The sequence below is a fragment of the Hippocampus zosterae genome, chromosome 10, assembly GCF_025434085.1.
Source record: "Hippocampus zosterae strain Florida chromosome 10, ASM2543408v3, whole genome shotgun sequence".
Classification (NCBI taxonomy): Eukaryota; Metazoa; Chordata; class Actinopteri; order Syngnathiformes; family Syngnathidae; genus Hippocampus; species Hippocampus zosterae.
In genome coordinates, this window is record NC_067460.1 from 24,469,200 (window position 1) to 24,487,110 (window position 17,911).

Sequence of the window (17,911 nt, forward strand, 5' to 3'; positions counted from 1 at the left end):
TGTCAAGTCGACTTCCGGATGAACTTCGCGCAAATGTTGCGCTGCTTTATGAGCGTATTGCTTTTGCGCTCTTCCTTGAGGGGAACAAACATGACAATATTGAAAGCCTATCCTGCCCACGTGACATGGTTCCTTCCTCCAACAGGCTTGATTCAAATGATCTTCAGCAACCTTTGCGGGAATGCGATAACGAATCAAGTCTGAATCAAGTCTGTCGGAAGGAAGGAGACATCGAAAACGGGCTCGACAGAGTGGCTCTCGGGGACAGGGGTTTCTGCGGCAACGTTGGCCGGCCTTGTGCGCATGCGCACGCACTTGGTCCAAAGTTTGGGCTGGGAGTGGTAGCATTAGCATTAGCTCCGCGAGCTTAGCAACCAACCGGAGTGTAATGGCGGCCTCGGTGTTGTTGGGCACTGCGGCGGACAACACCGGATTCGGCTTTGCGGTGGGAGGCGGCGGCGGTACCGGTGCCGGCGCGGGAAGCGTCCTCGTGGCCTGTAACAACGGCCTGGTGTCGGTAGCGGGCCCGGTGCCGTGGAACCGTTCTCTGGAGCGGGCTCTGGACGAAGCCTCGGCCACCGGCTGCCTGAACCTCAGCGGCAGGAAGCTCAAGGAGTTCCCCCGCGGCGCCGCCAACCACGACCTGACCGACACCACCCGGGCCGGTGAGTCTCCGCGGGGCGGCTCTCCAAGTGACCCCCCCGACCCTCAGCCCCCCCACCCCCACCCCCTGCTGAGCCGTAGCAGTCGTGCAAATGTTCCCGGGGCACTTTGTTGACGCTTTCGAGCAACTTTGTAGCTGTTGTCCAAGTCTAAAGTTGTCGCTTCCGAGTGACAACAACATGTTGCTTCAAGCGTTAGGTCCAACGGTCACAAGTCGGCCCTTTCGGTCACGTCGGCTCGGTGTCGTCTTCGTTGCGTTGAAGCGACAACGCGAGCTTTTGTCACCTTGGGAACACTTGAGGGAGCACTTTAGGGAAGAACAATTTGCCAACTTTGGGGATGCTAGCGCGTTAGCATCCTGCTAATGCTTCAAGTGCGTTGAAGCAGCGCTGTCAACTCCAACTCCTTTGAGTTCCGGGGCCGCATTCAGCCCAAATGTGAGCTCAAATCAACCACTAAGAACAACTATTCCTAATGTTCCACATGGGCCCGGTGTAAAGGGACATTTTCCACTTTATTTTTTATTCTTACCTCGTTTCATACTTGGGAACAATCTGAAAACAAAAACGATGTCGACGGTGTGCAACTTAGAGATCAAAGAAAAACAACTACATAGAACAACGCGTAGAGACCCAGGAAGCATCTTAAATGGACAGCGCTCTCAGTCCGCGCAGCCTTCTGGAAAACGCGACAGTTTTTTATCGTCCTGCCGTGCAAACCATCGCGCCCCATCAGCGTGAAGGGGCGCGATGGTTTCTTTTCCCGAGCCTTCAATTGGGATCGCGACTGCCGGCTGCCAAGTCGATTCAATGACAATATTGCTTCATTTAGAACCACCCCACCCAAAACGATTTGGTGGCTTGAAAGCAATTCAGTTTCTTTTGAGCCCAAAGTTGAACCAGCGTGTCTGTGAAATCACCTGCCCACTGGGCAGTGGGTTTGATTTCGAGCCCGCTCCTTTTCTTGGAAGTCAATCGGATACAATGAATTACACAAACGGAGATGGCAACAAACCTCGGTGGGGGGCAAGTGCATTCACGCGTTCATTGCCTGCAGTGCAGCCAAAATGTTGTCGAGTGGCAACGCGGTGCCGCAACTTTTTAGTTACGTTTTTTCCCCCCTGTCTAGTTTGAAGACCACCTGCTCTGTGTCAGTTTTTCTCGATTGAAGGTTACGAGGACGTCTTTGATTTTTTTTTGGGGGGGGGGGGGGATCCAGTGCAGGCTGCAGCACCTCCTCCAAGGTGAATTAGCAGTCGTTGAACGTGCTTACTTGTCATGTTGCTTTTCCTGTTCCCACGTTGCCTTGACAAGGGCAGGGTCAAAGCCACTTTTCCCAATGTGGTTGACATGCTCGGCAGCGCGCCCCCCAGAGGACGCAGTTAGCAACAACAGTGACCCTCATCACCAAATTGCAGGTCGTGCGTTGCGATTGTGTCGTGGGCCCGCCGGCGAGCCGTACGTTGGACACCGCTGCTTTTAGCAACTCTGATGAGGCGCATTGCTCTTTTGTTCATCTGAAGATGCCAATCATGGGCGTGTACAAAGATATGCATGGAGCGCCTCCAGTCATCCCTCTCGGTATCGCCGTTGACTTTTTGCAGCTTCACTGGATTGCAGACTCTTTTTTTTTTGGTATAACAAGGATTAGTGGCCGTATCGTGGGATTTTGATGTGATTGTTTTTCTACATGGACTGCAACAGCTGACTCGGGAGGAAAGACAAAATGTCCATACTTGGGGGGGGGGGGGGATCAGTTCAGCCTTCATTAAAGAAGCTAAGGTGCAATATGCTGATTGCAAAGTACGCCTGTCTTAAGTAAGGCGACGGCAGCTGCACATCAGCTCATTTCATCAAGCCGGAAGGAATGATTATGAATGCCCGCTTACAAGTCAGGCGTCGCGTAAAGAAGATGGCGTCAGTCATGCGCTTGTGCTGTACGCCTAATAGCGCTCGCGTGCGCATTCTCGTGCAGACCTGTCTCGGAACCGCCTGTCGGATCTTCCGCCGGAGGTGTGCCTGCTGGTATCGCTGGAGAGATTGGACGTCTACCAGAATTGTTTGCGATCTCTGCCCGATCACATGATCAACCTGCAGGCCCTCACCTACCTGAACCTCAGGTAGCACGCACGCACGCACGCACACTAAATTGCGAGGGAACGCGGCCCCCGCCGTCCGTCACTCACCGCCGCCGTGCGCCCGCATCAGTCGCAACCAGCTGTCGGCGCTGCCGGTGGTGCTGTGCGGTCTCCCGCTGAAGGTTCTGATCGCGTGCAACAACAAGCTGGTGGCGCTGCCTCAGGAAGTGGGCCAGCTGAGGCATCTGACGGAGCTGGTGGGTAGCCGGAGACTCGTCCGTCCGTCCGTCCGTCCGGCCGTCCGCGCGCCGGCCAGGCCGACCCCCGAGTTGCCTGAGCGCTGCCGCCTCCCCGCAGGATGTCAGCTGTAACGAGATCAGGACGCTGCCGTCTCAGGTTGGCCGGCTGGAGGCGCTGAGAGACCTGAACATCAGGAGGAACCACCTGGTGGCCCTTCCTCCAGGTACACGTACGACGGCTTCCTTTGGAGAAGAACGGAATATTCCGATGCCCGCCGGCTTCCACCACCCCTTCGACCAGCCTTTGAGCGGCCGCGCGGGGGCGTCTTGTCTTTTCAGAGCTGGCCGAGCTGCCGCTGGTTCGTCTGGACTTCTCGTGTAACAAGGTGACGTCCATCCCGCTATGCTACACGCGCCTGTCGCAGCTGCACACCATGGTGCTGGACAACAACCCGCTCCACACGCCGCCCGCGCAGGTAGCGCGCCAGTACGACGGCTTCCGACGCTCCAATCGGGACCCGACCGTCGCGGCGCTTTTGCCGCTCGGGTTCCAAATGTAGCCGTCCGTCATCATCGTGACGATGGTTAACGGTTGTCCGTCATCTTGCGTCGTGTAGATTTGCATCAAGGGCAAAGTTCACATCTTCAAGTTCCTCAACATGGAGGCCAGCAAGACGAGCCTCGACCTCCCGGAATACGACAGACGAACTTTGAACTTCGGATCCTGGTCTGAACTCGCCACGGGTGCCCGCGCACGACCGCGTTCTCAGTCCCTCACTTCTGACATCCTGCCGGCCTTCCAAAATAAGAGCCTCATGTGCTGCTGCTTGTCTATGTGTGCCCGCCACATTAGCGTCGATGAGCTGTACCCCGGTCGGCCCTACGGAACGTTGGATTCAGGCTTCAACAGTGTGGACAGCGGAGACAAAAGATGGTCCGCAAATGAGGTTCGAAACACAAACACACACACACACACCATTCCGGCGAGACGCGACACGTTTGTGGAAAAGGGCCCTCTATTTAGTCGCAAGTTGAAAAGTAGCTACTCCAGCCTGTCTGTTCCGCACTTCGTATCCGCAGGCATTCAAATCGACTAGAAATTGAAGAAAACAAGCTGGTTGAATCGATGTGTTTTTTTATTCGACTATGGATCCTAATTTGAGAAATGGAAAGATTGATGACATCATCATAATGAGATATTATCCGTTTTTTTGTAGGATGTTACCATCAGGTGTGATATAGATTGATGACTTCCTCATTGGCAGACTTGATAAGACCTATGAGATCATATCATAGATTTATGACTTCCTTATACATGTACGTGTGTGTGTGTGCGTGTGTGCGTGTGTGCGTGTGTGTGTGTGTGTGTGCGTGTGTACAACAAGGAGCTGTCAGAAGCTCCCGCTCGGGACGTCCACAAAGAGCCGAAGCGAGTGTCGGCGCGCTCCCTCCTGCTGGCCAACGGGACACGTGAGCGCACCGGTGCCCGAGTGAGATCCCATCCCGAAGGAGGGCGGCGTGCGGCAAAGTCACCCGCTTCCGTGCTTGTCTTGACGCTATGCGCAGACGAGCCGGAGCAGATGGACTTCATCAACGGCGAGGAGGGGGAAGAGGAGGAGGCCGGCGGCGCGGCGGGGGGAGAGCGAGGAGCGGGAGAAAGGGCCAGCCTCAGCTCGCAGTTCATGGCCTACATCGAGAGACGCATCGGCAATACGGTGCCTCGCCGTTATGCGTTTGTTTTCTTCCTGTATTTGTTGTTTGTTTTTAATCCATCGGATGTTGACTGATGTCATGATTCTGCTTTCTCTTTGTTTGTTTGCTCAGGGTTCTCCAGGCAAAGCCGTCTTCTCCAGAACAGACGACTCCAGACAAAGGCAGAGCAGGTAGGCAGCCGCAGGCGCACGCCGTCTTTGCGCTTGACGTGACGTCCTCCGTGTCCGCCTGTCAGGAGCGCGGCGGACGATGCCCCGGCGTCTCCCGGTGACCAAATTCAGGTGAGCGGGCGTCGGCCTCGGAGCGTCGCGCGTGACCCCCGTGTGACCCGGTGCGCGTATGCGGCTCAGAGAGGCGTGGAGCGGATGAGGCGAGAGGCTCGGCTGGCCGCCCTCAGGTACGACGAGGAGCGACACAGGACGCGCCCCCCGCAGAGAGATGCCAAGGTAGCGGCCGCCTTCTCATCGCATCCCCTCGGCAAACAAACGCGTCCTTACACTCGTACGGCGGCGCGGGGCGGGGGCGGGGAATATTTTCGAACGGAACGTTCATCGCTCGCCTTTGATTTTTTTTTTTTCTCCCCCGGGTATGAGTCTGTCCACCGAACTGACCGTTTGTTGTGGGGAGCGGTGGGGGAAAGTTGCCCTTTCAAAAATGGTCTGCTCCTTCTCGGAGTGAAGAGGCAAAGAAAGCAAGCTTGAAGCGCGCGATGCCTCCTTGGCCTTTTGTTTGCTGTGATGGGGGGGCTTCCCAGCCATGAAACTTGACCAGTTTGCCCGCCTGTTTTGTTCGCAGAGTCCGAACGAGCCCAGTCCGGAAGCCAAGGTAGCCCCACCCACACCCTCCTCATGTCCCGCCCCCTTATCATCCATCCCTCACATTGCGCCGGGGGTGGAGGGGTGGCTGTGTGGATCTGTCAATTGTGTGTGTGTGTACCCAGAACATCTACCCCTGTCGACGCTCCACCCACACGGATGACTCTGCCCTCTTCATGGTAAGAATTTGTGGAATTTGCAAGGTGACAAGCGCTTGCCGTCATTGTGAAGTGTCCCCCCCCCCCCCCCCAAAGTGCAGTGAGCCCTTTGACTGCTTTTTCTCACATTTGCGCAATTTGCGGAGGAGGGCTTCGCTCGGGTTCGCTTTTCCAGCGAGCGCACAGACGTAATTTTTGCGTCAAGGCAGCCTTTGACGCACGCCGCAAACAAATGATTTTCCAAATCCAATTCAGAACAGCGATCGCCTTGAATAGTTGGCCGTTTGGATGGCCTCGCCCATGCGGCAAACGCTCACTTTGCAGATGCCGCCTTGGCATCTGGAACGTAAGCCCCGAGCCACTGACGACTGGACAAGTGTGGCAGCCACAGGCGATGAGGAGCTTTCCCATCTCGCCGCCTTCTTTGTCGAGTAGTTGCAAAGAACAAAGATTGCTGCTTCGTGTTTTCTTGGCTCATGCGCGGCCACCCGCTGTGCAAGAAAAGCGCACAAACGGCAGCGCTTGTCTGATGCAAAACTTGTTCCGGCGCCCGCCGCCGACGCTAACGTGCGCGCTTGTGACGACAGGGCGAAGAGCGAGGCGGCCTTTCGCCAAGCGGTAAGACGGGAGCGCCCGCGGGAAGCCTGGGTCGGCCCTTCTGCGCTCGCGTTGACCGCGCCTGCTTTGCATCTCCAGCCGGTCCCGCCCACCCGGGCTCGGGGGACGCCGCCGCCCGTCGCGGCGCCGGCGTGCGCCCGGAGAGCTTCCTGTATCGCCTCAGCCAGCGCGAAGAAAAGAGGAGGGGTGAGCGGGCGCCGCCTCGGCTTTGTGGCGACTGGCGAGCCGGTGACGCGAAGGTGACTTGCGCGCTTGTCCTCTAGGCGACGCCCCCGGCCCCGCCCCCGCCTCCGCTCAGCACCCGCAGGAAGCCGCCTCGGCCGCGCTGGGACACGACGCCCAACTGGTGGAGCAGCTCCGGAAGGTGGCCTAAACGTTTGCTTCCACGCGTCACACAGACGGCGGATCGGGTGCTCGCGTGCGTCGGGTTTCCTCGACCGCCGGTGTCAAAGTCGAGGCCCGGGGGTCCAAAGCGGCCCGTGACGAAAAGGAGCACGAGAGAGTTTGGCGGCGGGGCAAGTCTTGACTAGCGCATTCGGGACCTTGGCGTAGCTCGCCGGGTGCTCCGGTCCTTCAGCATCTGGCTATCGGGGAACAAAAAGTGGACGGGCTTTTAGACTCTAGCTCGCGGCGCAACACGATGGAAGCGGATTTGACACGGGAGCGGTCGCCGCTCACTGATCCTGTGCGCGCTGTTTGCGTTTGTCAGAATATCGAGGGCCGGCTGAAGGTGACGTTGCCCGGTGACCTGGGGGCGGCGCTGACGGACGGCGTGGTCTTGTGTCACCTGGCCAACCATGTGCGGCCGCGATCGGTCCCCAGCATCCACGTGCCCTCCCCCGCCGTGGTGAGTGCGCCGCTCTCTTACGTCCACGCCGACGCTCGCTCTGCCAACCGCCCCCGCGTGCGCCCGCGTGTCCCCTCAGCCCAAACTGACCATGGCCAAATGTCGGCGGAACGTGGAGAACTTCCTGGAGGCGTGTCGTCGGATGGGCGTGGCTCAGGTAAGAGAACTTGTTTTCAAAGCGTGGCCGGAGGAAAGCTCCGACGGGACCCGGCTGGCATAGTCGCCCGCATTTCCCAAAGGAGGCTTTGGCGTCACCGCCGCCGGCGTTCTTAGAGCGCGGAGGTCCTTTGAGTTGCGACCGACGTCGGGCGCTCGGCCCGAGCGTCTTTCGGCCAGGCTGTGCGAAACGCCCCGTTAGCTGCGGCGGTCGGTGCCCATCGTCCCGTCCATCCTTGGTTGTCCTTTTTGTTTGCGTCTGCCTCATTTCGCTTGTGTTGATCCATCTTTTTGCCATCTTGTCTCTTTGGCCTCCCTTCCGCTTGGGTGTGTGCGTGCGCCTGCGCCTGCGCAGAGTGACTTGTGTCTTCCCCTTCACATCCTGGAGGAAGAGGGGCTCCCCCAGGTGGCCGCCACCGTCAGCGCGCTTCTCCACTTGGCCCCTCCGAGACACGGCGTCGCCACCGCCGCGATGACGACCCCCTCCCCTGGCATGTAGTCGACGTGCGAAGATCCGCCATCTTGATGCCCTCGTTGGCGTTGGCGTAGGCCTACCGCAATTTCGTGTCTACGTTTTCGTTGGTTTTTTGACTTGACGCGCTTGTGTGCGTGACGTCACACCATCGACATAACACGACCCGGCGCTACAATCGCTGACCTCCTTTTTGCTAACACTAGTGACAACACAAACGTTTCACGTTTGCTTTTTAGTACAGAAGCGTATTGCTGTCGCGTTTTAAGTTTGACTTGACCTTCGCCCAAAAGCCGTTTCTTTCAGTCCAAGCCACTGGTGGAGCTCTCACGTGTCTTTTTTTTTTTTAACACTTACTCTTATTTATTTTGTTTTATTTTATATGCGGTATTATAGAAGAGCAGCTGGTCACTATTTCTAAGACCAAAAAAAAAAAAAACATACTCGGCCTGCCACTAGTCTGGCTGTCAAAACGTGATCGGTTTCACATTATGACCTAACAAGTGATAACTTCTCATGGTGATAGGGTGTTTTCATGTGAAACTTAAGGCGTGAAAAGAATATCTTCACGTGAAACGTGACATTTTGCCATGAAATTAGTCACATAAAAATGTGAAATTTAGGCGGCCCGGTAGTCCGGCGGTTAGCACGTCGGCTTCACAGTGCAGGGGTACCAGGTTCGATTCCAGCTCCGGCCTCCCTGTGTGGAGTTTGCATCTTCTCCCCGGGCCTGCGTGGGTTTTCTCCGGGTGCTCCGGTTTCCTCCCACATTCCAAAAACATGTGTGACAGGCTAATTGAACACTCTAAATTGTCCCTAGGTGTGAGTGTGAGTGCGAATGCTTGTTCGTTTCTGTGTGCCCTGCGATTGGTTGGCAACCGATTCAGGGTGTCCCCCGCCTACTGCCCGAAGACAGCTGGGATAGGCTCCAGCACCCCCCGCGACCCTAGTGAGGATCAAGCGGCTCGAAATATGAATGAAAAATGTGAAATTGAGCATGTTATAAATTGATCATGTTTTTTTTTCTTTTAGTTTGCCAGCAATACGTTTCTGTATGTTAGCAACTAGCGTGGGGGAAACAGTTAGCCAAGGAACTGACATTTCGGCGTTGCGTATGTCTTCTTGATTGGCACGTAGTCATCTGTGCGATGAACGTAGCTATTTTCTTCGTAGTAAATTGTTAGTCGCAGCGAGTGCAATTTATTGCGAAAACGTGGACTGAATCAGACTAAAACAATAAAATTGAAATGTATCTGAATTTGTGCGATTGGCTGGCAAAGTGAGATCGCGCTAGCTCAACGCGTGCAATGCTAACTTATGCTATTGTAAAGATGCGGCTGTGTCGGATTTTTTTGTTTTGTTTTGTTTTGTTTTTTTGTCCCCGTCACATTTTTTGTGTCTCATTTTGCACCTTGTTTTGTTTCTCATCTTGTTCGCTTGTACCAACGCCCGGGGCGCAGATCACAGCCTCGCTTGTCGGTCACGTGATGGCGTCGGGCTCCTTGTTGCGTTGTGGGACATTTGATGGATGAGGCTGCGCCGTCTGCCTTTTTGTGTACAAATGTATTGTGTAAATACAAAGCGTGTGTAGATGTGTATATAAAGATGACGCGGCCTTTCTGCCTACACGTCCCCTGGTGACGTTTTACGTGTTGCAAACTCGGTATGCGATTCTCGCAGGCTCCATACGAAGTGTGTAAGAGGAGAGTTGGTTACCACGGCAACGGTCGAACTTCCAGGAAAATTCCACTTTTTTTTTAAATGCGAACGTGTTGGACACCTTTTCACTTATTTGTCTCTTGCTGTTAAAAAATAAATATTGGAATATACTTGTATATGATTATTTACAACCTACACCAAACTCTTTCAAGCCACGATCCTTCCAAATTTACACCATCACAAGAAATGTCCCGAAAATGAAAAGACAAAGACGTAGGTGCCTGTCAATTAAGGATGCGGCTAACGATTATTTTACTCCTTCCTTTATTTTGATTCGTTTTTTCGATGACTTGGACCAAATATATATGTTGAAAATGCAGTCATTCAAGTTTAATTCCTCCAATTGTGTTGAGGCGTGGCGGCCCGGTAGTCCAGTGGCTTCACAGTGCAGAGGTACCGGGTTCGATTCCAGCTCCGGCCTCCCTGTGTGGAGTTTGCATGTTCTCCCCGGGCCTGCGTGGGTTTTCTCCGGGTGCTCCGGTTTCCGCCCACATTCCAAAAATATGCAGGCTGATTGAACACTCTAGATCAGGGGTGTCCAAACTTTTTGCCAATGGGGCCAGATTTTATGTGGTAAAATGTCGGGGGGCCGACCTTGGCTGATATTTTTTACATTGAACAACAATATTGTTCAACAAATTTTAGTAAGCCAGTCTGTTTCACATTTCCATTTTTATTTTTATTTCAACAATCTTAAGAAGTTCTTTTGGTTCATTTGAAACAGGTATATCACATGCAACTGCGTATTCACTTGACTTTTTCTTAAACAGAAGTCTCCTGAGTGCAAATTGATTGATTTGAAACATAAAATGTATCACCATGACTTTTCAGTAGTCACAAAACCTTTGACTCGAACAACAGGGAAATGAACAAGCAATACACATATCCACAACTGCAAGGGTCATTTGAAATATGACATATCAGTCAATATAAACACGGAGTGATGTCTTGTTAAATCGTGAGTGATGCCCTCTAGTGTCTAAATGCTATTACTCATTTAGTGAATGCTATTACTCATTTAGCCACTAGAGGGAAGCAGTACTCTATGAAACATCACTCACCAGTCTACGAGACCTCAGTCAATGCAAACGTGTTCCATTGCGCCCAACCTGCGGGCCAGACGGCAATGATTTTATGAGAGGGGCCGAGGGCCGGATGAAATTCGACCGCGGGCCGCATTTGGCCCGCGGGCCGGACTTTGGACACGCCTGCTCTAGATTGTCCCTAGGTGTGAGTGTGAGCGTGGATGGTTGTTCGTCTATGTGTGCCCTGCGATTGGCTGGCAACCGATTCAGGGTGTCCCCCGCCTACTGCCCGGAGACGGCTGGGATGGGCTCCAGCACCCCCCGCGACCCTAGTGAGGATCAAGCGGTACGGAAGATGAATGAATGAATGAATGAATGTAATTGAGGCGATAGAACTATGCGGGTTATAAAGACATTGGGTGTAAATCTTTGTATTAAAGTCACAGTGGTGGTGGGGTGCTTGCTTCCGAGTGTAATAGTAAAAATAAACATTAAAACCAACAAACGCTGACTGTTTCGATGAAGTTTCGCATGTATTTGAAATATATGCGCCTTCGGCTTTTTTTATTATTTTATTTTTTTGGGGCAGGCGCTGCGCGGCCACCTATGTTGCCAATAGTTTCCCGGCATTCTTTTCGCGCGGTCTTTTTCGCCATATTTCCGCTAGCGCAGCAGGTAAGAAGCTGAAGGCGCTTGGGAAAATGTCGAAAAGTCTTGGACAAACGTGACTAATTTGTACTCCCGACTCGTCGTCGTCGCAACTTTGCCTCATGTGCGGATTTAGCTTTTGGTGGGCTTTACGATGGCCCAGATTGAGCATGGATTCTGCTGCCAAATGCTAGCTGGGGCTACCTTCGACCGGCTGCTCTCGTGAGCTTTTGACCGATCTCGGAGGCTCAAAGTGGCTTTTGGCCTGACGACCGCCCTTTTGTCAAGTGGAACGTTAGCTTGTTAGCTTTGCAGCTTTCGTGTTTTCCTCCACAAGTCCGATTTCACATGGTTTAGCAATTCAGGACAGTGTAGAACCTTCTACTGGGGTTCAAAGCGACACAGATACGTGTTCCGACATCGATACAGTACTGTACTACTAAACGGAAGAAACGCTGGGATGTTGCGGGCAGCTTGAACACGTGCTGACGGCAATAAACTAACCTTTGCCGACACGAGATTTACACTCGATCAAAGTTAAAAGTTGGCAACTCATGGAACGTGTACATGGAGGGGTTTTTAAAGAGGCAGTTTTGTTTGTTTACATCATCATCCTAGTTACATCGTACGGTGGAAATATGTCTTTAAAATGTCACTGCATATATTTTGTGTGTGCGTGCGCAGGTGAGCTCTCCTGTAAAGAAAAGCGAAGATGCCAGGAAGGTACGGTTGATTCTTGTCTTTTTATTCCCATGTAATAGTTGAATCAGATTAAACCAAACATTTGTTAAATTTCTGTCACTTTCCTATTCAAAAAGAGGACATTGTTTCAAAAATGCACCCCAAAAAACGTCTGTAACATGTCAGGAACTCGCGAAATGCTATTTTGCCCGAGTCAAAGCATCTGTTTGCAAAGGCCAATGTAGATTAAGCACAAAGGTAATCGCGACTTACCTTGTGCTCCAATTACGATGAAACCAAATTCCCGAATGAAATGTCATTTAGGTTTCAATGGGTTGCCAATCCTGATGGAGAATGCGCGTGCAATTCATTTTGTCATTAATTTCCATAACAAAATGTCAAAGGCAAATAACGGTGTTTCAAGTAACGTTTGGGTTTCAACTACATTTGCTCTGTCTGAAGACGAGGTGGCATCCGCGTAACCTTGAAGAAACCCGATGTGACGTCCTGTCACGCCGCTCTGCTCTACCTTAAATGCGCAAAGAAAGAACGAAACATAAGGCCGACTAGTCGGATTACTGCGGCCATCCAACTCGAGCATCGACGGGACCGAGCGAGCCTTCTGACGGCGTGTGCCCGCGTGTGGCGTTTGCAGGCTGTGGAGCAAGGCCATCTTTACGGGCTACAAGCGCGGCCTGCGCAACCAGCGCGAGCACACGGCGCTGCTCAAGCTGGAAGGCTGCTACAGCCGCAACGAGGTTGACTTCTACCTGGGCAAACGATGCGCTTATGTCTACAAGGCCAAGAAGTAAGGCTCCTTCCTTCCTTGCCCACAGCGGGCGGTTCCTCTCTGTTACTCTTCCAGTCTCTTTCTTGTGACACCTGTTGACACACTGGGAGGGGGCCGGACTATTTATTTATATTTAAGCTATATTCTTTTTGCAAATGCCAACTATAGAAAATCTTCCACTAAGTTGTGAGTGGGCCAATTCAGAGTAAAATATCTCCCTTATTTATTTTTTTGGAAGCCTTCATTCCGGGACTGGGAGAGTCACAGAAAGGCATTCGCACTCATTTGTATTGTTTTGTGCTTGGCATGTACTAACGTGTGTGTGTATGTGTCAGGAAAACGGTGACGCCTGGCGGCAAGCCCAACAAAACGCGGGTCATTTGGGGCAAGGTGATGCGTGCCCACGGCAACAGCGGGATGGTGAGGGCAAAGTTCACCAGCAACCTCCCTGCCAAAGCCATCGGACATCGCATACGAGTGGTACGACCACATCGCCACACTCGGATGAATCGCTGTCAACTTGGGGGGGGGGGGGTACGTGTGACTTGTGAGGATGGCAACTCGTGTGGGGCCATTTGCTCGCTGGGTGAGAGAAAGCACGGCCTCTTAAAATGGCATTGGCCCGCTTTGCCCACGAAATCACTCCAGATTTTAGTCTCGCACACATACGCACGTTAGAAGTCAGCCACGTTCACGTGCGTCCGTGTCCATTCATATCAGAGTGAGGTTCGAATGGGCATGAGGTTGCACGGTTAGATTCTTTTTTTTTTTCTCCCCACTCGCTGTGATCCAGACTGGTAGAAGAAAGAAGAAAATGTTCAGTCGGACGGCTACTACCCTTCTCCTCCTGCCTTATTCACGTGTGTATTTTCATCCAAGCTTGGTGACAGCTGATGTCTTTTTCTTTTTGTCCTCAGATGTTGTACCCGTCCCGAGTGTGAGCAACACCGGAGCAGCCGCCCCCCCTGCCCAGAAGCTTGTTGTTTGTAAATAAACAATAAAAAGATCAGACGCTGGACATCTTTCTGTGTGGGTTGTTTGCGCAGTCTGCACCCATTCACCATCGGCGGTGGCTCAATTGGTGCCTAACCTTCACTAGCTGACAGTCAGGGGGGTGGGGGGGGCTGCCAAAGTTTGATCGTCTGAACGTCCAAATCGTTCTCATGCCAATTTCACGTTGGCCTTTTTTGAGACTAGTTTCATTTTGAACCGAATGTGCTTTTTGAGGTTTGTGAAATATCAAAAAGTCATCAAACATTTGAAGTCATCCATTGAAAGTCAGTTAAGACTCAATGTCAAAAATATTCTTGGTCTTTTGGTGTTTGTTTTTGTTCTGTAGCGGTACTTTAAATTGCACCGCGTTGATTTGCGAACGTTTAATCACGCCGGAGTGAATTGGCTCCATCACCGCAATGGAACCAAGTTGTTGGGCGGGTTGCCGTGACGACGGCCTTTGACCCCGCACCGCCGTGCTCTCGCGCGCCCCCTTGCGCTCGTGACAAACTTGGTCCGAGTGCCTCTCGGACTTCATGTTTGCCGGCTTCCGAGCGTCCCGAACACAAAAGGGCAGACTCGGAGCAACCCGCGGCGGGGCGACGGCCGCCTGCTTGACCGCAGTGGACGGACCCGGTCGAAACCGCGCGCAACGCAGGTGCGGGCTCAGGTGAAGAAAGCGGCGGAGGATCGCCATCGCGCCCAATGAGGGAAACCGCTCAGTTGTCACGTAGCGACCATACGCCCGTCGCTCCCCCCACCGACGATCGTTGCACCGTGACCCTTGTCGAGACTTGTCGCCACCTTTGGAGTCGTCTCAACGCGTGCATTTGCGTTACAAATACACACAGCGGTGGGTTGTCATTTGAAGCCAATGTTGTGTGCGTTCCAGATGCGGCGGCTGGACTCCGAGCTGACGTGTGGTCAAGATCGCCCTCTGGTGTTCACTCAAGGTCATTCCGTGTCCAACCGCACCCTCTTCCGTCAAGAGCACCTACACGGCAACCGTTCGCGTGAGTGACCTCTGACCCCACGCGACCCGGTCTGCGCGTACAAATAAGTTCCAAAACTACTCCACTCAACCCGAGCGAATGTCTCGAGCACTTTTGGAAGTGGTGGGCTGGAGCACCTTCCAGGTGGTTCTGTTTCTGGACTGCATGCCGGACCGAGCGCCCCTGCCGCACGGTACGCTAGGCTACGTGATGCTAGGGTAGGCGCGGCCATGAACTTGGGGGGGGGGGGGGTTGCTTTTTCTGAGTATGACCATCGAATAGTGTTTTGTGCGTGTTTGCGGTCGGCGTCCGCGCGCGTCCCACTTTGAGCAATTGTTGCCGCGTGTGCGCCTTTCAATGTCGTCAACGTGAGCAAAGGCGCCTCCGGGCGCTGCGGCCGACCGCGTCTTCCGCTCCAGTAAAGCTCTTGACGGCGCGCTCGCGCCGCCATTGGCCGCCATCGGCCGCCATCGGTCACGTGGGCGCGGCACCATTGTCCGCCGCATCCAAGTTGAGCCTGAAAAAGCACCCCGACCGCGGCGGTGAAGCCTTGATGCGGCCGCGTCGGACCTTTGACGGGCAGGTGCGTGGCTTCCGCTTTTCTTGGCGTGCGCGCGTGCGTCTGCCTCTTGGTGCGTCCGAGTGATTGCCATTTTCGTATGTCTATGCCCCTTTTTGGGGTGCGCCTGCATCGGTGGATGGGTGTCGTGTGTTCAGCACTTTGTGTGCAGCGAGGCTCGAGAAATGCACAACTTGCTGTTAGCTTGTTGCGGGACAGCCACTCACTCTGCTGTCAATCAAACTCTGTGCGTGTGTGTGTGTGTGTGTGTGTGTGTGTGTGTGAGATGAGCAGAAAAGCAGGACTCCTTGTCGCAGCGGCAACATCCGTACCCACACGGGATGGAGGGGCTACGCGCTGTACGTATACGCCTCGTCTTGTCAATATTCCTTGACGGCTGGCTTCCGACCTGATGATCGCGTGCGACTCCCAGTGCGAGTCAGTCAGCAGCCTGAGCGAGTCGTCGATGTCAATGAAGGTGCTGAGCGTCGCTCTGGACATGGGTGAGTGCGCGCGTCCGTCACTCAGTGGCTCAAATGGGTCGCGCGAGTGAAGGCGTCCCGCATGCAACTTTGTCATCCCGCGTGACGGCCTTCCTAGTATGACGTCAGTCCCACAGCGATGTCATGCAACTAGAATAGATGCGTCGTGTGATGGTAGCTGGAAAGAGTCGACGCCCCCGCCACCCCCCCCCCCCATCCCCCCTTCCTATATGGCGGGGCGCGGTTTGTCGCGTTCGGCCGCATGACCGCATCTCCTCCTCCCCGGACGTGTGTGCGCGCGTGCGCAGACAAGTGCGACTTCCTGGGCATCAGCGTGGTTAGCCAAAGCCGGGACGAAGGCGCCGGCGTGTGCATCGGATCCATCGCGGAGGACGGCGCCGTGGCGGCCGACGGACGCCTTCGCAGCGGGGACGTCTTGATACGGGTGACGGACGGCGCGCACGCGACACTTACTTGATGCTCCGTCACGTGACCTGATGACGACCGCGACGCTCCTCGCCAGGTGAACGAGGTGAGCCTGGAGAAGGCGAGCGGCTCGCTGGCCGCGCGGGTCCTCCGAGATGCCGCCCAGAGGCCGGGGTAAGCGCGAGCGCCCCCCAGCGTCTCGCTTGAGCATCTGTCATACGTGCGTGTGCGTGTGCGTGTGCCCGCGCCCAGCCTGCTGTCGCTGACGTTGTTGCGCTTTTGGGAGCCGGCGCCCGACGGCCTCTTCACCTTGCCGAGAGGTCAGTGACCCCGAGGCGCGAAAAGCAGCAGTGGGCGAGTCGCGCCCGGGCTGACGCGCGCCTCGTCCTCATCGTCAACCTCCAGGCGAGCCGGTGCGTCCGATCGACCCGGCCTCCTGGGTGTCCCATACGGCGGCGGTGACGGGGAAGCTCCTCCCACCTTACGGTAACACGCCCCGCTCCCCCCCGATCACTCCGTCGAAGCGTCGTCACGTCCGCATCGCGCGTCGCGGCGTTCAGGTGACGACGAGCATCTGAGCGTGGACGGCGACATGGCGACGGTCGTCAAGGCGATGATGAGGAGCGATTCGGGCGTGGCGGTTCGCGACCGGATGTGGCTCAAGGTGCTCATCCGCGACGCCTTCACGGGTACGTGCGCGCCGCCGCCGGCCGCGCTCCCCGCGCCGACCTCGCGCGCGTACCCACCGCCGCGCGCCGCGCGCCGCTCCCTCTCTGTCGCGCAGGCGGCGACGCGGTGGACTGGCTGCGTCGCCACGTGGCGGGCGCCACCGAGCGCGCGGACGCGCGGCGTTACGCCGCCGAGCTGCTGGAGCGCGGCTTCATCCGGCACGCCGTCAACGCCCGCGGCCACAAACGCTTCTCGCCCGAGCGCTACTACGTCGTCGGAGGTGAGCGGACGGGCCGGCCGCGCTTCCGCTCGCCGCCGCCCGGGGGCGCCGCTCACGCGAGTCCTCTCCCGCAGACCTCACCGAGATGGCGCCGATGGGCTGTCGCGGAGTGGGCGACGTCTTCCGCCGAGGACCCTGACGGCGGAGCGCCGGGCGCGCGTTTCGGCGCCAGGACTTTCGGGACCGCTCGGAGCCGAAGGTAAAATTGCATCGATGCAGCGGCAGAAAATGTTGCGACTGGCGCCTGCGTGTTTTTCTCTGCAGGTCACGGCGTTTTGTCCACGAATCCCCGCAGTGATTAGAGTCGTTGGAGCTGGAGCGCATTCCATCTTGTTGCGATGACACCGGGGGGGGGGGGCTGGGGGGGTGTTATTGCTGCACGGAACTTTTACGTTGGCATTTGACTCGGCATGACTCCGATTTGTTCTTGGTTTTGCTGTTCGGTGCTTTCTAGCGTCTTTGTGAGCGATTTGTTGCTTTCCTGTTGTATATGTTCGTTGTTCCGTGTAGGGCGCTTTGTATGCTGCGATGGCTGTTTGAAAGTGCTCGAGAGATACACTTGACTTGAGTATTTCAGAAGAGTTACAGAGTTAATTGAGACGGAAGAGTTTAGCCAGTGCTTTGGTAGATATTGGGAGGATTTAGGATTGTTTTTTTTTCCTTGAGGGGGCTTACAGATGGGGGCCAGAATTTGCTGCTTGGCCCCCCGATTGTCACCCTTGGACAGGAAATTCTGACTCCAGAATAATTGGGCGAAGGAGCATTGACAAAAGAGGTCATCGTGTATTGCTTCTTTTCCGTTTTCCATCGAAAGCACGATTAAGATGAAATTGCATAGAAACAATAAAGGCCGGAAGTGATGACTGCTTTGTTGTGGGGTTGTTTTTTG

The 17,911-nt window shown here is 54.8% G+C and overlaps 2 protein-coding genes across 4 annotated transcripts; both read left to right on the forward strand.

Annotated features, from left to right (window-relative positions):
- The first annotated feature begins 2 nt into the window (after positions 1-2).
- Positions 3-17,882, forward strand: lrch3 (leucine-rich repeats and calponin homology (CH) domain containing 3). Of its 3 annotated transcripts, XM_052078730.1 has the most exons (23): positions 3-665; positions 2,638-2,782; positions 2,871-2,997; positions 3,098-3,203; positions 3,319-3,455; positions 3,597-3,706; positions 3,833-3,926; positions 4,365-4,449; positions 4,546-4,694; positions 4,804-4,862; positions 4,928-4,973; positions 5,043-5,138; positions 5,488-5,517; positions 5,633-5,686; positions 6,253-6,283; positions 6,362-6,469; positions 15,836-16,092; positions 16,171-16,247; positions 16,326-16,393; positions 16,479-16,559; positions 16,634-16,762; positions 16,858-17,022; positions 17,097-17,882. In XM_052078730.1, the coding sequence occupies exons 1-23, from the start codon at positions 389-391 to the stop codon at positions 17,159-17,161; spliced, it is 2,496 nt and encodes an 831-aa protein (XP_051934690.1). In that variant the 5' UTR covers positions 3-388; the 3' UTR covers positions 17,162-17,882. The 3 variants fall into 3 exon arrangements, with proteins under 3 accessions (XP_051934690.1, XP_051934691.1, XP_051934692.1); XM_052078732.1 differs by lacking the exons at positions 15,836-16,092; positions 16,171-16,247; positions 16,326-16,393; ... (2 more) ...; positions 16,858-17,022; positions 17,097-17,882 and adding exons at positions 6,547-6,647; positions 6,993-7,130; positions 7,210-7,287; positions 7,642-9,587 and having other exon boundaries at positions 215-665; XM_052078731.1 differs by lacking the exons at positions 15,836-16,092; positions 16,171-16,247; positions 16,326-16,393; ... (2 more) ...; positions 16,858-17,022; positions 17,097-17,882 and adding exons at positions 6,547-6,647; positions 6,993-7,130; positions 7,210-7,287; positions 7,642-9,587 and having other exon boundaries at positions 14-665; positions 3,597-3,926.
- On the forward strand, positions 11,119-13,637 carry rpl35a (ribosomal protein L35a). Its single transcript, XM_052078738.1, has 5 exons — positions 11,119-11,177; positions 11,835-11,873; positions 12,487-12,639; positions 12,957-13,101; positions 13,539-13,637. The coding sequence occupies exons 2-5, from the start codon at positions 11,863-11,865 to the stop codon at positions 13,560-13,562; spliced, it is 333 nt and encodes a 110-aa protein (XP_051934698.1). The 5' UTR covers positions 11,119-11,177; positions 11,835-11,862; the 3' UTR covers positions 13,563-13,637.
- Positions 17,883-17,911: the final 29 nt, after the last annotated feature.

Excerpts from the sequence above, each read along its gene's own strand:
- lrch3 (XM_052078730.1), top strand. The coding sequence starts at position 389 with ATGGCGGCCTCGGTGTTGTTGGGCACTGCGGCGGACAACACCGGATTC. Across the intron at positions 4,450-4,545 it reads CCTGCTGGCCAACGGGACAC|ACGAGCCGGAGCAGATGGAC; the intron begins GTGAGCGCACCG and ends CGCTATGCGCAG. Across the intron at positions 16,394-16,478 it reads CCTCTTCACCTTGCCGAGAG|GCGAGCCGGTGCGTCCGATC; the intron begins GTCAGTGACCCC and ends GTCAACCTCCAG.
- rpl35a (XM_052078738.1), top strand. Across the intron at positions 12,640-12,956 it reads TATGTCTACAAGGCCAAGAA|GAAAACGGTGACGCCTGGCG; the intron begins GTAAGGCTCCTT and ends TGTATGTGTCAG. Across the intron at positions 13,102-13,538 it reads TCGGACATCGCATACGAGTG|ATGTTGTACCCGTCCCGAGT; the intron begins GTACGACCACAT and ends TTTTGTCCTCAG.